At 52.1% G+C, this 14,960-nt stretch overlaps 3 protein-coding genes across 5 annotated transcripts in view; 1 reads left to right on the top strand and 2 right to left on the bottom strand.

Moving 5' to 3' along the window:
• Positions 1-482: 482 nt before the first annotated feature.
• pex5lb (peroxisomal biogenesis factor 5-like b) lies at positions 483-5,516 on the bottom strand. Its single transcript, XM_061797393.1, has 9 exons — positions 5,183-5,516; positions 4,836-4,937; positions 4,598-4,723; positions 2,030-2,173; positions 1,894-1,964; positions 1,652-1,831; positions 1,424-1,589; positions 1,121-1,278; positions 483-1,037 (listed from the first exon to the last, which is right to left on the bottom strand). Exons 1-9 carry the CDS (start codon positions 5,195-5,197, stop codon positions 821-823), a joined length of 1,179 nt encoding a protein of 392 aa, XP_061653377.1. The 5' UTR covers positions 5,198-5,516; the 3' UTR covers positions 483-820.
• Positions 5,517-7,754: 2,238 nt separating this feature from the next.
• On the top strand, positions 7,755-9,049 carry sft2d3 (SFT2 domain containing 3). The gene has a single exon (XM_061797400.1). The coding sequence runs from the start codon at positions 7,960-7,962 to the stop codon at positions 8,638-8,640; it is 681 nt and encodes a 226-aa protein (XP_061653384.1). The 5' UTR covers positions 7,755-7,959; the 3' UTR covers positions 8,641-9,049.
• Positions 9,050-9,918: 869 nt separating this feature from the next.
• The window catches only part of wdr33 (WD repeat domain 33), a 28,012-nt gene continuing 22,970 nt past the window's right edge, over positions 9,919-14,960 (bottom strand). The window contains exons 15-21 of one of the 3 annotated variants that reach the window (XM_061797375.1): positions 14,287-14,442; positions 13,686-14,213; positions 13,562-13,619; positions 12,369-12,663; positions 12,159-12,307; positions 11,906-12,085; positions 9,919-10,192 (exon numbers count right to left, since the gene is read on the bottom strand). In XM_061797375.1, coding sequence (XP_061653359.1) covers positions 10,059-10,192; positions 11,906-12,085; positions 12,159-12,307; positions 12,369-12,663; positions 13,562-13,619; positions 13,686-14,213; positions 14,287-14,442 — 1,500 coding nt within the window. In that variant the 3' untranslated portion in view covers positions 9,919-10,058. The remainder of the gene's footprint in view (positions 10,193-11,905; positions 12,086-12,158; positions 12,308-12,368; positions 12,664-13,561; positions 13,620-13,685; positions 14,214-14,286; positions 14,443-14,960) is intronic. The other 2 variants (XM_061797377.1, XM_061797376.1) reach the window with 2 other exon arrangements.

Genomic DNA, 14,960 nt, shown 5'->3' with positions numbered 1-14,960 from the left:
CACTGATATTATAAACAAATAAATCATGCTAAATTCCCAAATCCCTATTGCACGTGAGAGCAATTGACCAGTCCCGCGGGTCATGACCTTGCACACGCGTGTGCACTCCTGCCCTGCAGGAGGCAACACCTTCAACGAGTAACGAACAACAACGAGCTCCTCGTGCGATAATGTCATGTGATCAAACATGCGGACCGGCTGAGTGCTGACACGTGGTACCCGGAAGTGTAGTAATAGGAAGCGTTGTACCGGGAAGCACAGACGTGTTTCGGTTAACACGACGTGCCCATTTTGAGCTCCGTGCCGACTGCGACGCTCGGCTACGAAGGTCGGAGTCGTACGGCGAGAAAACCGAAAGGCCGACCGTGCCGGTACATTGTGCTGCATACGGCTGCGTAAAATGGGAGAAAAATATATTTGTTTTTCTTTAAAAATGGTTTATTGATAGCACACAACGGTACTTTTTGACAAAACAGTAACCCTCGTGAAAATCGATTGAGGAATAAGCGAGTTCCGACTTAGTTTGAGTGACCCGAATTGCCTTCTACGGGAACGTCGATCTCTGAACAAACGTCCATCTCCCCGACATGGCCGCCGCTTAGCCGGGCTGCTTCTTTGCGCTGCCATATCTACATAGCCATTCATATCTATGACAGGAAGTGTTGACGTGTGGTAACAGGAAGTGCAGAGTGGAAACAGGAAGTGCTGAGTGTTAACAGGAAGTGTCGACAGTGTGGTGCTGTGGTCTTTGGTCCAAACTTGGATTTCCTGCTTGCGTGTTTTGGGAAGTGAGATCAGTCCATCATCACCATCACCATCATCAATCAGGAAAGTCGTCATCGGCCATGTCGAAGGCCACCGTGAGCCGGTCCAAGTCCTCGGCGTCGGCGGCCTGGACCAGTTCCGGCGGGTCCATCGCAGAGACCGCCAACCGTAAGGCGGCCCAGACGCTGGCCGACATCCGGTTCGGATTTCGACTGCCGCTCTCGCTTCGCCGCTGCTGCTTCAGCGCCGTCAGGAAGTTGGTCGCGGCCTCCCTGGGGGGAGCAGCGTCGTCAGCTTCATCGTTTTCATCGTCACCGTCACGATGACGATGAGGATGACGAAGGGCTTCGGGTACCTGTGCGCACCCAGGTGCAAGTAGCTGACTCCGAGGTTGTATCGGCATCGTATGAATCCCGGCTGCAGCTGCAGCGCTTTGGCGTATGCGCCGACCGCATCCAAACTACGACACCCGTTGGCCAGCGTGGCGCCCAATCGGTTCCACAGGAGGTAGTCCTGAACCGCAACAATGACTTCAGCTTTTTTCAGCAGAGTTTTACGCCATTTTTATGAAGCTGTTTATGTCTTCACAGTTATGCTCTTTTGTCTTCAGCATTATTGAGGAAATGATATGAGAATGATATGCGTGTGTTGGTGTGACCTGGGGCGTGACGGACAGCGCGGCGCTGAACGCTCGCTCCGCCTCGCTGAAGTCGCCCGTCAGGTTGAAGAGAACGCCGAGGCCGTTCTGGAGTTCTGGATCCACGCGGTCCGCGTTCAGACGGGCCGCCTCCTGGAACAGCGGCACCACTTCCTGCGCACACAAACTACACACAACACACACACGTGTCACAAGACATCGGCGACGCGTGTCAAGATGAGCAGCAACCTGTCGGGCGCGGCGTCGGGAGGCGTGGCGGCCAGCGGTCCGAGGAGGTGTCGGTAGCGCCGGTTGTGTCCCATCCACCTGTAGAGGGCGCCGCAGGCATGGCGAGGCAGGCCGCTGTTGGTGAAGCTCACCGCCAGCGCCATCAGAGCCCGAAGGTCATCAGGGCGCAGTTCCAGGCACCTGCGGGAGGGGGCCGCGTCAGACGGGATCGCTCGGCGCAGCCACGCCGGCCGGACACCCACCTCTGCAGCGACGCCACGGCGGCCCGCTCGTTCTCGTTCTCGGCCTGCGTCGTCCCCAGGACCTGCCACGCCTGACCAAAAAACCCGGCGGGAGTCAGTCTCGGGGGAACGCTCGGCGACGCGGGCGGCCGCTCACCTCCGAGTCGTGCGGGTCCTGCAAGACGGCCGCCTCCAACAGCAGCACAGCGCTGTTCAGGTCGCCCTCGCCGACCTTTTCCTGGGCTTCGGCGAAGGCGCCGCAGCAGTCCGCGAACGGGTTGTCGCTGCTGAACGTGTAACCCTGCAGGAGGTAGGGACGCACCACACAAATGGCACGTCAGCGCACCGTCGCTGATGAGGTCAGGTCAAGGGTCAAGTCAGGTGGTAACATGACACAAGCAGGATGGTGCGTGTGTTTGTGTGTGTAGGATGTGCAGTCAGGCAGAGTCTCACCTACATGCGTGGAGTAGTTCCACAGTCTGTGCTTTGTTTTAATGATCATTTTAAAAGCTTTCATGGTTAAAATTGCTGAATTTGCATATTTCCTTTTCCAATACATGCAGGGCGAGACATGAAGTGAGGCAGCAAGCAGCCAGCCTCACCTCAGATTGTGCAATCCCTCACAAAAAGAAGAGCAAACACAGAGCAACAGCACCATCTATTGGTCAAATTACTGTACAACACAGTGGAGGTCTACAGCGCACCCCCCATATTCGTGGGGGACAGGGAACGGGCCCCACTGCCAATAGCGAAAAATTGACGCCCAATAGAATAGCATGAAAAATATCTATATTTTTTCTACTCCTGAACTCTTGAATAAGCGGGGATATACCATCAGTAAGGATTTTCGGGGTTGGTTCCATCCAAAAAAGAAACAAAAAAGTAAAGAAAAATGAAAACATTGAAAAAAACCTGAAAAAAAAATCCACGAATAGTTGAGTCCGTAGGTGCCAAAGCGTGAGTATGTGGGGTCCTCGATATAGGCAAGTGCCTGTTCTTTCTCCCTTCAGGACTTCAATATGTTTTCTGATTTTACATCGTCAGGCTAATGTGCTTGATATTTGTGTGTCACATATTTAGTTTTGCCAATCGCATAAAACCGCAGATAGAGTGCTAGGTGAGGCAGACAGTATTCTGCCTCCACCCTCCCTCAAGCCACACTGAAGGGGGCACACGAGAGCACACGGGTTCACGTTGGGGGCGTTCCTCTTCTGCGCAGACGCCGAGTTAGCAAGGAAAGGCTTGCAGCATTGATCTCTGCGCTTGAAGCGCAAAGGAGGAGGACTTTTTTCAGGAAATGTTCAGAGGGATAATAAAACATTTTTAATTTGAGCGAAAATAAAATCACAATTGATCAAAATTTTAATTAAAAACTAGCTTTTGAACTTAAATATTTTTTGTTGTTCTTTTGTTGAACCGAGCAGAATATTTCGGTATAGGCCTAAACAATTTTTTGGGGCACATTTTATGAGTATCCTGTGTGTGTATATACACGTGTGTATAAATATATATATATATATATATATCTGGGGTCCTGTCTGATGTGGTAGACCCTGGCCGGCCTCTACTGTGCTTCTTGTGCTGCCTCTGTGCTGTCTTTCAGTCCAGCCTTTTCCAGCCACTGGTATGTTTTCTCTATGTTAGCCACTTCTTCCATTTGTCAGTGGTACATGCCAGGCGAGGGCTTGTTTTTCCATAACTGCCCATCTGGCTCCTTCTCCTTACGTAATAGAATGTCCCTTGAGGCCTATCTTCTTGATGTTGCAAGGAGCTTTCGTGTCTCGATATCAGTAGCTTGCATCTCTTCCAGTGACCGGGGTAGTGTACCGGAACATTTGTCGAAAATACGGACTGGAGTTCCCAGAATGAAGACGGCAGACACCGGCCAAGATGGTTGAGAACAGCCAGGCCAAGATCCTGTGGGACTTCCAGGTCCAGACTGACAAACAAGCGGTGGCCAAACAGCCCGACATAGCGGCGGTGGGTAAACATCGGAAGCGAGCTTTCGTGATACTGCAGATGTAGCAATCCCGAGCGACAGAAACATCTGGAAAAAGGAACACGAAAAGCTGGAGAGATACCGAGGACCAAAGCAAGAACTGGAGAAAGTAGCAGTGATCGGGGCACCGGGGGCAGTAACAACCCCCAAACTGGGAGGTTGGCTCCGGCGGATACCGGGAACAACATCCGCCCTCTCAGTCCAGAAGAGCGCAACCCCGAGAACAGCTAAGGTCCCGCGCAGAACCCTCAAGCTAGAGGACCCCAGCTCAAAGGAGATAGCGCCCCGGTGGGCTAGAACGGATATCGGCTCAAAGGGAGCGTCGAGACCGAACCGTGTGTCATTTGAAGTCTACTAGTTCCAGAATTGGCCACTGTTGTTTCAAGGCGCCGTGGCGCAATGCAGGCAGAGAATGGGACTGATGGAGTTTTGGGTTACAGATAATAAATATGTCCAATTCCCAAAAGACGTGTCTAATTTTGTACTGCACAGTAATACGGGTGCGTATGGCCTAAAAAAAAAAGTGCTTTCATGTAACATAGAATCGGCTAATCGGACGACCCCCGCCCCCGCCCCCGCCCCTTTGAGTCCGTCGTACTGCTCCTACGATCGACGCCGTGAACCTCAGCGTGTGCGTTGCGGGTTACTGACAGCCAGCAAAGGGTCAACGCACATGCATGTTTTTCATTTCTTTGTGTATTAATTACAGGGAGCCCCCTCCTTTACCTTCCCCACAGGTGAGGCGGTGGGCGGAGTCAGCCTCTCGCCCTCCTCCTCCTCTTTCTCCAGCCACTTCCTGCGAGCGAGCTCCTCCCACTCGGCCTGCATCTTGTCCCAAAACTGCGTGTCTGACTGAAACGCACACACAGATGAAGAAGAGGATGTGATGAAGGCCTGACAGGAAGCGTCACGGAATGGCTGCCGAGTCGGCAGAACCTGATCTGCGGCGAGGACGCAAGTGTACCTCCACAGCCGCCTTGGCTTTCACAAACTCGTCCTCCAGGGATTCGGTCGGAGTCGTCAGGGAGCGAGCGCGCCGACGCCACGAGGCCGCGCAGCAGCTGTCCTGCGCGCACACGCACGCACGAAGATGCGTTCAAATTGAGTGAACATGGGGTGGGAAATGGGAAAGAGCGCGCACCCCCCGAAGTCGTCGCAGACGTCACAGATCGTCCAGCGTGACCGGATCGGGTGTCGTTGCCACGACAACGCGTCCGAATGTGACGACAATGACAATAATTGACACACTAATAACTGACGTCACGTTGTTGTGACGACGATGGGGATGAGGAGGATGGCGCTGCAGCTCACCTGGATCTGGTACATGGTTCCTTCCGCTTTCGCTTCCTCCGCTTCCGCCGGAAGCGTACGAGGGCTGCGTTTCCGTTTTCCGCAGCGTCCGCTCGAGTCGCTCGGTCCGAGTTGTGGGCGCCCGCGCGTCGCCGAGCAGCTTTTTGCTGCGTGGGAGGAAAACACGCGAGTGGAGCCGAACGTTTCCGAACACTTCCGAAGTCGCGAGGCCCCGCCCCCTCCTTCGCACGACCCCTTCCGCTACCAATTTTCACATTAAAAGCATTCAAAGTTTCATAATCATAATAATAATCCAGCCATCTAATTTCTGTAGCACTTCTCCTCACGCGGGTCGCGGGCGCGCCGGAGCCCATCCCGGCTATCTTCGGGCGGGAGGCGGGGTACACCCCGAACTGGTCGCCCGCCAATCGCAGGCCACATAGAGAGGAACAACCATTGGCGCACACATTCACACCGACGGGCAATTTCGAGTCTTCAATCAACCTACCACGCACGTTTTTTTTAGGGATGTGGGAGGAAACCGGAGTGCCCGGAGAAAAGCCACGCAGGCACGGGGAGAACATGCAAATTCCACACAGGCAGGGCCGGGGATCGAAGCCCGGTTCTCAGAACTGTGAGGCTGACGCTCTAACCGGTCATGCACCGTGCCACCACACAGAATACAATGATTTGCAAATCAAATTCAACCTATATTTAATTGAATATACTACAAAGACAAGATATTTAATATTCAAACTGATAAACTTGATTGTTTTTAGCAAATAATCATTAACTTAATTTGATGGCTGCAACATGTTCCAAAAAAGCTGGGACAGGCTCATGTTTACCACTGTGTTACATCACCTTTTCTTTGAACAACATTCAATAAACGTAAACTGAGGACACTAATTGTTGAAGCGTTGTAGGCGGAATTCTTTCCCATTCTCGCTCGATGTACAGCTTCAGCCGTTCAACAGTCCGGGGTCTCCGTTGTCGTATTTTACGCTTCATAATGCGCCACACATTTTCAATGGGAGACGGGTCTGGACTGCAGGCAGGCCAGTCTAGTAGTACCCGCACTCTTTTACTACGAAGCCACGCTGTTGTAACACGTGCAGAATGTGGTTTGGCATTGTCTTGCTGAAATAAGCAGGGGCGTCCATGAAAAAGACGCCGCTTGGATGGCAGCATATGTTTCTCCAAAACCTGTATGTACCTTTCAGCATTAATGGTGCCTTCACAGTTACCCATGCCGTTGGCACTAACACAGCCCCATACCATCACAGATGCTGGCTTTTGAACTTTGCGTCCATATCAGTCCGGATGGTTCTTTTCCTCTTTGGCCCGGAGGACACGACGTCCACAATTTCCAAGAACAAACTGAAATGTGGACTCGTCGGACCACAGAACACTTTTCCACTTTGCATCGGTCCATCTTAGATGAGCTCGGGCCCACAGAAGCCGGCGGCGTTTCTGGGTTTTGTTGATAAATGTTTTTTTTGTTGTTCTTTTTTTTGTATAGTAGAGTTTCAAGTTGCACTTAGGGATGTAGCGCCGAACTTTATTTACTGATATTGGTTTTCTGAAGTGTTCCTGAGCCCATGTGGTGATATCCTTGACACATTGATGTTGATTTTTGATGCAGTGCCGCCTGAGGGATCGAATATATATATATATATATATATACACACACACACATATACATACACACACACATATACATACACACACACATTTTCTGTAGCACTTCTATTCATGCGGGTCACGGGCGTGCTGGAGCCTATCCCAGCAATCTTTGGGCGGGAGGCGAGGTACACCCTTAACCGGTCACCAGCCAATCGCAGGGCACATATAAACAAACAACCATTCACGCACAAATTCACACCTAAGGGCAATTTAGAGTCGTCAATCAACCCATGTTTTTGGGATGTGGGAGGAAACCAGAGTGCCCGGAGAAAACCCACGCAGGCACAGGGAGAACATGCAAACTCCACACAGGCGGGGCCGGGGATTGAACCCTGGTGTTTTTTTTTGGACATACTTGGCAAATAAAGATGATTATGATTCTGATGAATCGATAACTCCAAATTGCCTGTCGGTGTGAATGTGAGTGCAAATGTTTATTTGTTTGTATGCGCCCTGCGATTGGCTGGAAACCAGTTGAGGGTGTACCCCGCCTCCTGCCCGATGACAGCTGGGATAGGCTCCAGCACGCCCGCGACCCGCGTGAGGAGAAGCAGCTCAGAAAATGGATGGATGGATGGACGCTATTTTCATACACCGATCCGTCTATCGCATCGGTAGCATGATGATAACATGCTTTTCTGCTGTCCTCTGAGGGTCGCTAAATATCTAACAGTCTGCAAAAAGAGACCGCGAAGAAGAATCAGTAATAAAGCGGAAGCGGAAGCCGCTAGCATTGCGACGATTAATGTGTTACCAAGGGGATTCCCACGCAGTTTCCAGGCAGGACACGCCCCCCTGCAACATGATTGGCTCCTAAGTCCCGGGAAGGCCAGGCTACGCAGATGCAACGAGACCCCCATCCCCAAACGTAACACACTTGTCTTTGTATGATGGGATAAGGGTTAGGATTAGGATGGGTTCGTGTTAGTGGGAAACATGATTAACGCGTCATATTGTCCTTTTCCCGTCTGGAAGCAGTCGGGCGCGTGGTACCCGGATATAGCAGCCAATCGTAGTGCAGCGGCGCGTGTCCGGGAGCCAATAATATTAGAGCAGGGCGCGTCCCGCCAAGAAAATCGGTGGGAATCCCAATAACGCCTCGGAGTGTCGTCATGGCGGAGTTGAACCGGCAGCTTCAGGAATATTTGTCCCAGTCTAGAGGCGGCGGCGCCGGGTCCAAGTCAGGCTCCAGTACCGCGGTGGAGCTCGGCGAGCCGGAGCCGGTCCCTGGGACTCGAAGCTGGTTCGGACGGTGGTCCGGCTCGTGGTCCGGAGGCGGCGGCCCCTCGGCGTCGTCGGCTGCAAGCTCAGGCGGCAGCTGGCCGTGGTCGGCCGAGCCGGACCCCTGTCTGCCAGGCGTGAGTCGCCGCCAGCGGCTGGCCATCGCCGGGATGTTGGCGGCCATGTCGGCGCTGTGCTTCGGCCTGTCGGCTCTCTATGCGCCGCTGCTGCTGCTCTACGCCCGCAAGTTCGCGCTGCTCTGGTCGCTGGGCTCCGCGTTCGCCATCGCGGCCGCGGCGGTCCTGCGCGGACCCAGCCGGCTGGCCGCCGGCCTGCCCTCCTCGCCCGGGGCCGCCGCGTACCTGTGCGCCCTGGTAGGGACGCTGTACGCCGCGCTGAGCCTGCACAGCACCGCGCTCACGGCGCTCGGGGCCGCCGCGCAGGTGGCCCCCATCGTCGGCTACGTAGTGTCGCTGCTGCCCGGGGGGAGCGCCGGGATCCGCTTCGTGGGAAGCGTGGCGGCGTCCGCCATCAAAAGGAGCGTCACCGGAAAAGGGGCGATGCCCATCTGAAGGCCCATGACGTCACGACGTGTCAAGTGCCTTCCACGTAGACCCAAAGCAAACTTGGCCGCGTGCACAATCCCTCCCAACAGCGATTTGCCATTTTCTATAGCGCTGTTATGCGGTGACTCTGAAACTGTCCTACGACGACTCCCTCTAGTGGTGTGCGAAAGAATCACTGCATTAAACACAACTCAAATTTACTAGAGAAACATTTTCGAATGAATCCAGGACAGTACTTTTTTTTTTTTTTAAACGCCTTTAGCGAGATTCGAACTACCATTTTTATTCAACTTATGTGCAATACATTGTTAATTGAATCATTTGTCTTTTTTTTGTTCCTGTATTGAAGCACAGCGGTAATGTTCCAACTGTGGATAATGTTAGTGGCTTACAATAAATATATTTTTTAGGGTTACCCTTTCTTGCTTTTGATGAACACACAGGCCTACTACACTACTGTATCCTATGTTGGTCCTGATGGTGGTTCTTGGGAGTGCGATGTATTTTCTGAGGTGGAAATAGTTGGGGAACCTCTGCCTTAAGGGTACAGTTGACAGGGAGCAGGCCCAAACACAAAAATTGGCAAGTGAGTGACGCTCATTGCAATTGGCATGAGGGAAAAAAAAAAAAACTGGGAATGAAATTATTTTATTACTTTTACGAAAAAGCACAAATAACTGCGGGATCGGGTGAAAAACGTGAATAAGCAGGGGAATGTAAAAAATCAAAATTTGGGTAATTTTTTTAAAAGCAAAAAAGCAGGGGGTGGGGTGAAAATAAAAAATGCAAATCACGGTGGATCCCCAATAATATCCACCAGTAGTTGAATCCGCTGTCTAATACAAAAGTATTGCTTTGGCACCAAATAACTATGTTGAAGTGAGTTGATAAACTTCATGTTGGGATTAGCTGCCATCTTGTGGCACCTGTAGGATTTAAGGCAGTTCTACTTATTTTTTTTTGGAGGGGGGGGGGGGGGCAAGCCTCGGTCCCTATCTCTTCCTTGCACGAGACATATTTTCTTAGTGGAAAAATGTCCACTGAAAGTCTTTTATTGGTGATTACGGAGTCGGGCATGAGTGAACGATTCCAAACGCAGCGACTGCATTCAGAATGTTCACTCATTCCCGACTACTGAATCACCACGAAGGGATTTTTAGGAACTATCTAGATCCACTATATAAAAATAGTGATTGGGAGTTGGGAGATTGATTCCTCGCACAGCCAAAGTTTGTCTTGGTGATGCTAAGCTACGCTAACAACAAAGTGTGAGGAGACGACAGCTTCCGTGTGAGGGTTTATTGTCCAGTCAGTCAAAAGACAAAACATAGAAATTTTTTACAAAAAAAAAAAAAAAAAAAGAAAATCAAAAACAAATCAATGAAGATCGGCGGCTGACGTCGTGGCGTCGTCTCACGCCACGACTAGCGGCCTCGGCCCCCGCCCCTCGGCGCGCCCCGCACGGGGGGGCCCCCTCTCCTGAGGCCAGGACCCCAGCCGCCCCGCGCGCCGCGCGCGGGCGGACCGTAGACGCCGTCGTCGCGCTGAGGAGGTCGACCTGTGGGGGAGGAGAGGCGCTCGTCTTACCACATTCCGACTCGATTTCAATTCGACACCCGTCCCGAAAATGTGAATAAAAGTTTTGGAATCAAGTCCATTTCTATATGTGCCCTGACTTTGACTGGCGACCAGTCCAGGGTGTATCTGGTCCAAAGTCAGCCGGGGCAGACTCGAGTTCAGCGATTGTCATCTGGCGCCACTGCATAACATCATCCTGCGTTAACGTCTGTTCTCGATACACTGCGGCGTGCTCCGACTTGTTCACAAATCGCGGGAACGCCGTCGCGGGGGTGGAATGCTGCCGGACCGGGAAATTTTCAGCTTTCGCTTAACCTTCATTTGGGAAATAACATGTATTTCGACAGAGTCACCACTAATGTGATTTATCAGAGTGTGACGCTTGTATTCAGTACAACTTAGATTTTACTCTTATTAGTTTTAGTTCGTGCGCTTGCCCAATGACACTTTGGCAGCGGGCAGCCAGAGCCATTTTACTCGAACTGCCAAACCTTTGGTCATCTGACGACCTGCTCTACAAACTGATCCACAGCGGCAAAAGACGTACTTGCTAACATTTATTTATTTATTTAAGTTTATTTGTAGCAGCACGGTGGCCGACTGGTTAGAGCGTCAGCCTCACAGTTCTGAGGACCCGGGTTCAATCCCCGGCGCCGCCTGTGTGGAGTTTGCATGTTCTCCCCGTGCCTGCGTGGGTGTTCTCCGGGTACTCCGGTTTCCTCCCACATCCCAAAAACATGCATGAATAGGAGACTCTAAATTGCCCGTAGGCATGACTGTGAGTGCGAATGGTTGTTTGTTCCTATGTGCCCTGCGATTGGCTGGCAACCAGTTCAGGGTGTACCCCGCCTCCTGCCCGATGACAGCTGGGATAGGCTCCAGCACGCCCGCGACCCTAGTGAGGAGAAGCGGCTCAGAAAATGGATGGATGGATGGAAGTTTATTTGTGTACATTTTCTTTCTTGTCCTTAACAAGTTTGAACAATACACGGTCTCGATTGTATAAGTGGGTGGTGACTTGGCCAAATGAGGAAACTGGCATCCCGAGATGACACTTGAGAAGCGCGGGCTCCCTCTAGTGGCACGCCAATGAATCACTGCCCGAGTACAGTTCAGTTGGATTTCACTTTTAAGTTCAGTATTATAATAATGAAAAAGTAATTAATTAATAAATGTATTTAGGCATAATATTTAATTACCTTTTATGTACAATATACTTCAATTGAATCTTTACTTACAGTATTTTTTCCCCGAACGTTTTTGCAGAGAACATTTTGACTTGATACCTATAAAGTTAAATGTTTTCTTATATTTGACTTTTTTCCTCATAATATAAATTATTTTTCATGTAAAATATTTTGGGTAGTTTCTTGTTATAAAATCTTAAGTCTCAAGTTTTTTTTTTCCCTCATTATATTTCAAATTTGACTGTAAACCTCAGGGTGTTGTTTTTCCCCATAAAAATCACAACTTTGTCATTTAATGTTTTTTCTCTCTCATAATATTATGCCTTCATGTTCAGTTTAAGTTAAACTGACTTTATTCTTGGAAAATTCTGTCTTTTTTACAACCTTCGTCTTGTTTGCATCAATATTTGGTCCTGCATTTGAATGGTTCGAGGACCACTGCTCCAGATGGTCCCGGGCCTGACCGAGGACTAAATCGATGAAGAGTCCCGTCAACGCAAGGTCACCTGCGTCTGCGCCCGGCGCGTCTCGTTCTCGGTGGTCGGCGGTTCCCGGGCCATCCTGCCAGGGTCGTTTCCGCGGCGGCAAGGACGCCATGTCCATCCCCTGCAAGGACAGCGAGCGCTCGCGGCCCGCCGAGGACGTCCCGTCGTGGAGGGGGGGTCCGTCGCGGTAGCCGTCGTGACCTGACCGCATTCCACAACACACAGTCAGCGCGCGCGGCCGGGACCCCAAAAGCACGTCAAAGCGTGAGCGTACCTCCTCTGGGGGGTACCCCGCCACGTGGCCTGCCCCTGACCCCGGCGTCCCAGCCCCTCACATCATCGGGGCCGTCATAGGCCTCCTCCTGGCCCGCATAATCTTCAGGGTAGCCTCGACCTCCCGGCCGCCCCGGGCCTCCTCGGAACCTGAACCATCAAAAGTTTCAGCGCTCTGGTTCTGATCAGAGAAGGAACGAGTCTCGCTCACCTGTCGTCTCGCCGCCCTCTGAACTCTCCCCCCGAGTCTCGGGGCGGCCTGTCTTCGGGACCCCAGTTGGCCGCGCCGGCCGCGCCGCCTCCTCGGGGGGGACCTCCCCCGACCCGGTGACCCGCCCCCCCCGGAAAGGCGGGCGCTGGTCTCCAGGCCTCCTCCCCACGGCCGTGGAAGTCCTGGCCCCCATCCTGCGGTTTGTGCGGGTTGTCCCCCCAGTAGTGCTCGTGCCCCCCCGGGCCTTGGCGGTCCGGAGGGCCCATGTGGTGGTTGGGGGCTGGCCCCCGGGGGTCTGCCGGAGAACGAGGCACCACGTGAGCATGTTGACTCCTCGCTGCCTCTTGAAGAGCAACGTTGCAAATCTCCCAAACGTTGAGGCAAACTTTCGATTACTGGCAATTTGGGAACTATTCCAAATTGGGAACCCAGGGTCACAAAAGGTATCATATTCAAGTAGAAATCTAACTTTTGCGCAGACATGAGCCCATTTTGCTGCATTTATTCGTAGTTCACTTTTTTTCTAGCTCGGAAATGTTTGAGACGCTCAGAGACTGCGCCACTGTCCCCCGTTTGAATTGGAAAGAGCGAAGCTAGCTGCTGTCTTCCGTGTACGTGGCCACACAGAGAGGGAGTTGTCTTCCCCCCAAAATTAGTCGGCTCACAATATGTTTGTTTCATAAATCCAATCCATTCCTCTTTTACTGTGGTTCAACATTTCAATAACCATCAGATTAGTTGCAAACTTTCTGAAAAAGTATTGTTTTTCCGGTGGGAAAAAGGTGGGAATCAAATTGCGCTCAACTGTCCAAAAGTGTGAAACTGATCTCGCCTGGCCGGGAGCTCAGCACCCCTAAAGCTCTCATCCTATAACCGCCCCTGGTCGTAAGCAGACACCCGTGCAAAACGGATAGCTCTCGTTGCCCACACGCCAGGGCATCACACCAGCATAATGGCGCCATTTTCATTTCACTTCACTTGAGCAAAACCTCAAGGATCACCCAAAAAAGATAAAACAACTCCTAAGTGGAAAAACGGAAAAGTTGGGAAGCGCAGTAAGTCATGGACTAATTAGCTCACGTTTGCCTTCAAATATATTTCAGTTCCCTACTAAGATGCCCAAATTCCTGAATCCTTCCCCTTCAACTTGCTGGAATTCTGCAAGCCCAGAGGAGCCCCCGAGTGTGCCTCACCTTTGTTGTTGGGGCCTTGCTGGGCCCTGCCATGTACAGGGGGCCCCGGGGTCTGAGCCTGCGGGGACCAAAGCGCAAGTCAGGAGTCAACACGTCACTCGCGACGACGCATCGTGACACTCACCTGGTGCTGCATGTAGGGGGGCCCCTGCATGTTCCCCGGAGGCCCGTGCATCCCCCCCATCCCAAAGCTATTATTATGCGTCCTGGGCGGGGGCCCCATCATGCCCCCTTGAGGTCCCATCATGTTTCCTTGAGGCGGCATCATGCCCCCCTGAGGCGGGGGCCCCTGTGGGGCCCGGGGCCCCATCGCTCTGGAGGGGGGCCCTATCATCCCCCCGTGCGGACCCGGCATTCCTCTGGGTCCGGGCCCCATGTTGTGAGGTCCCTGAGCACCAATGTTCCTGAGGGGGGCCGGGTGTCTCTGAATGTCCGGCGGGCCGCCCATCATGCCCTGCCCGTGCCCAGAGGAAGGGCCCATCTGGGTGGGGGGCATGAAAGAAGGCCCCATGGGTGGGGGGCCCATGCTGTTGGACTGGGGGGGAGGAAAGTTCTGCTGTCCGGCAGAGCCTGAGAAGGGGGGCATCGGGCCCGGTCCCTGCTGGGGGCCGTCTGAGCTCTTCTGGTTCATGCGCTCCATTTTCATCTGCTGCTGAAAGACAGCAGCCAATCAACACGCGGCACATGCAGACGCATGCCCCGCCCCCAAGTGCACATGCACTCACCTCCAGCAGCTTGGGGTTGGTGTATTGCAGCGCCGCCATTTCCTGCTCCAGCTCCACCTGACTTTTCTTCTTGCCGTCCACTTTGGGCTCCGCCTTGCGCTCTTTGGGGCCGTCGCCAGAAGGCGGCATCGTGGGAACTTTATTCTCCGCCCAGGCCTGCGGAGAAGGTGATGCAGGGAGAGGGGTGAAGGGGGTCGGGATTCAGACGTGCAACGTTATGGGAGTCATGAACCACGGTGGCAAATGATTTTATTTCACTTTTAACCCCCCCCCCAATTGAATTTTCACGAAAAGGATTATGGACGACAAATCTAATCCTGGGATCCTCAAAGTGTGGTACGAGTACCACTAGTGGTACGCGGGTTCTCGCAAGAGGGACGCCAAATGACGACTTTATTTCTCATAAGATTATGACATTATTTTTCTCCAATAATGAAGTCGTACGTTCTTGAAAAAAGACCATAATTTTGTGGTTATAAAAAGACATTCTTGAAAGTTATATGGGTGTTGTTCTCAAAAAATTAAGATCAAAAGAAAAAATACGACTTGCCTCTCGGAAGATAATGATGGAAAAAAGTCATCATGATTTTTCGTGAAAAGACATTTCTCAAGAGATTATGTTTTTGTTGGGGAGGGGGGAGACTTTCATTTCGTAAGATTGACAACTTTTTTTT

Source organism: Phyllopteryx taeniolatus, chromosome 14 (assembly GCF_024500385.1).
Source record: "Phyllopteryx taeniolatus isolate TA_2022b chromosome 14, UOR_Ptae_1.2, whole genome shotgun sequence".
Classification (NCBI taxonomy): domain Eukaryota; kingdom Metazoa; phylum Chordata; class Actinopteri; order Syngnathiformes; family Syngnathidae; genus Phyllopteryx; species Phyllopteryx taeniolatus.
The sequence above is the reverse complement of the archived record's forward strand: the minus strand, read 5'-3'. Positions and strand labels throughout refer to the sequence as shown.

Bases quoted from the DNA above. Each gene is read 5' to 3' on its own strand.
- sft2d3 (XM_061797400.1), top strand. From the start codon at position 7,960: ATGGCGGAGTTGAACCGGCAGCTTCAGGAATATTTGTCCCAGTCTAGA.
- pex5lb (XM_061797393.1), bottom strand. The intron at 4,724-4,835 runs GTACACTTGCGT...TGTGCGTTTCAG, and splicing joins AAGCCAAGGCGGCTGTGGAG to TCAGACACGCAGTTTTGGGA. The intron at 1,279-1,423 runs GTCACACCAACA...GTTGCGGTTCAG, and splicing joins CGCTGTCCGTCACGCCCCAG to GACTACCTCCTGTGGAACCG.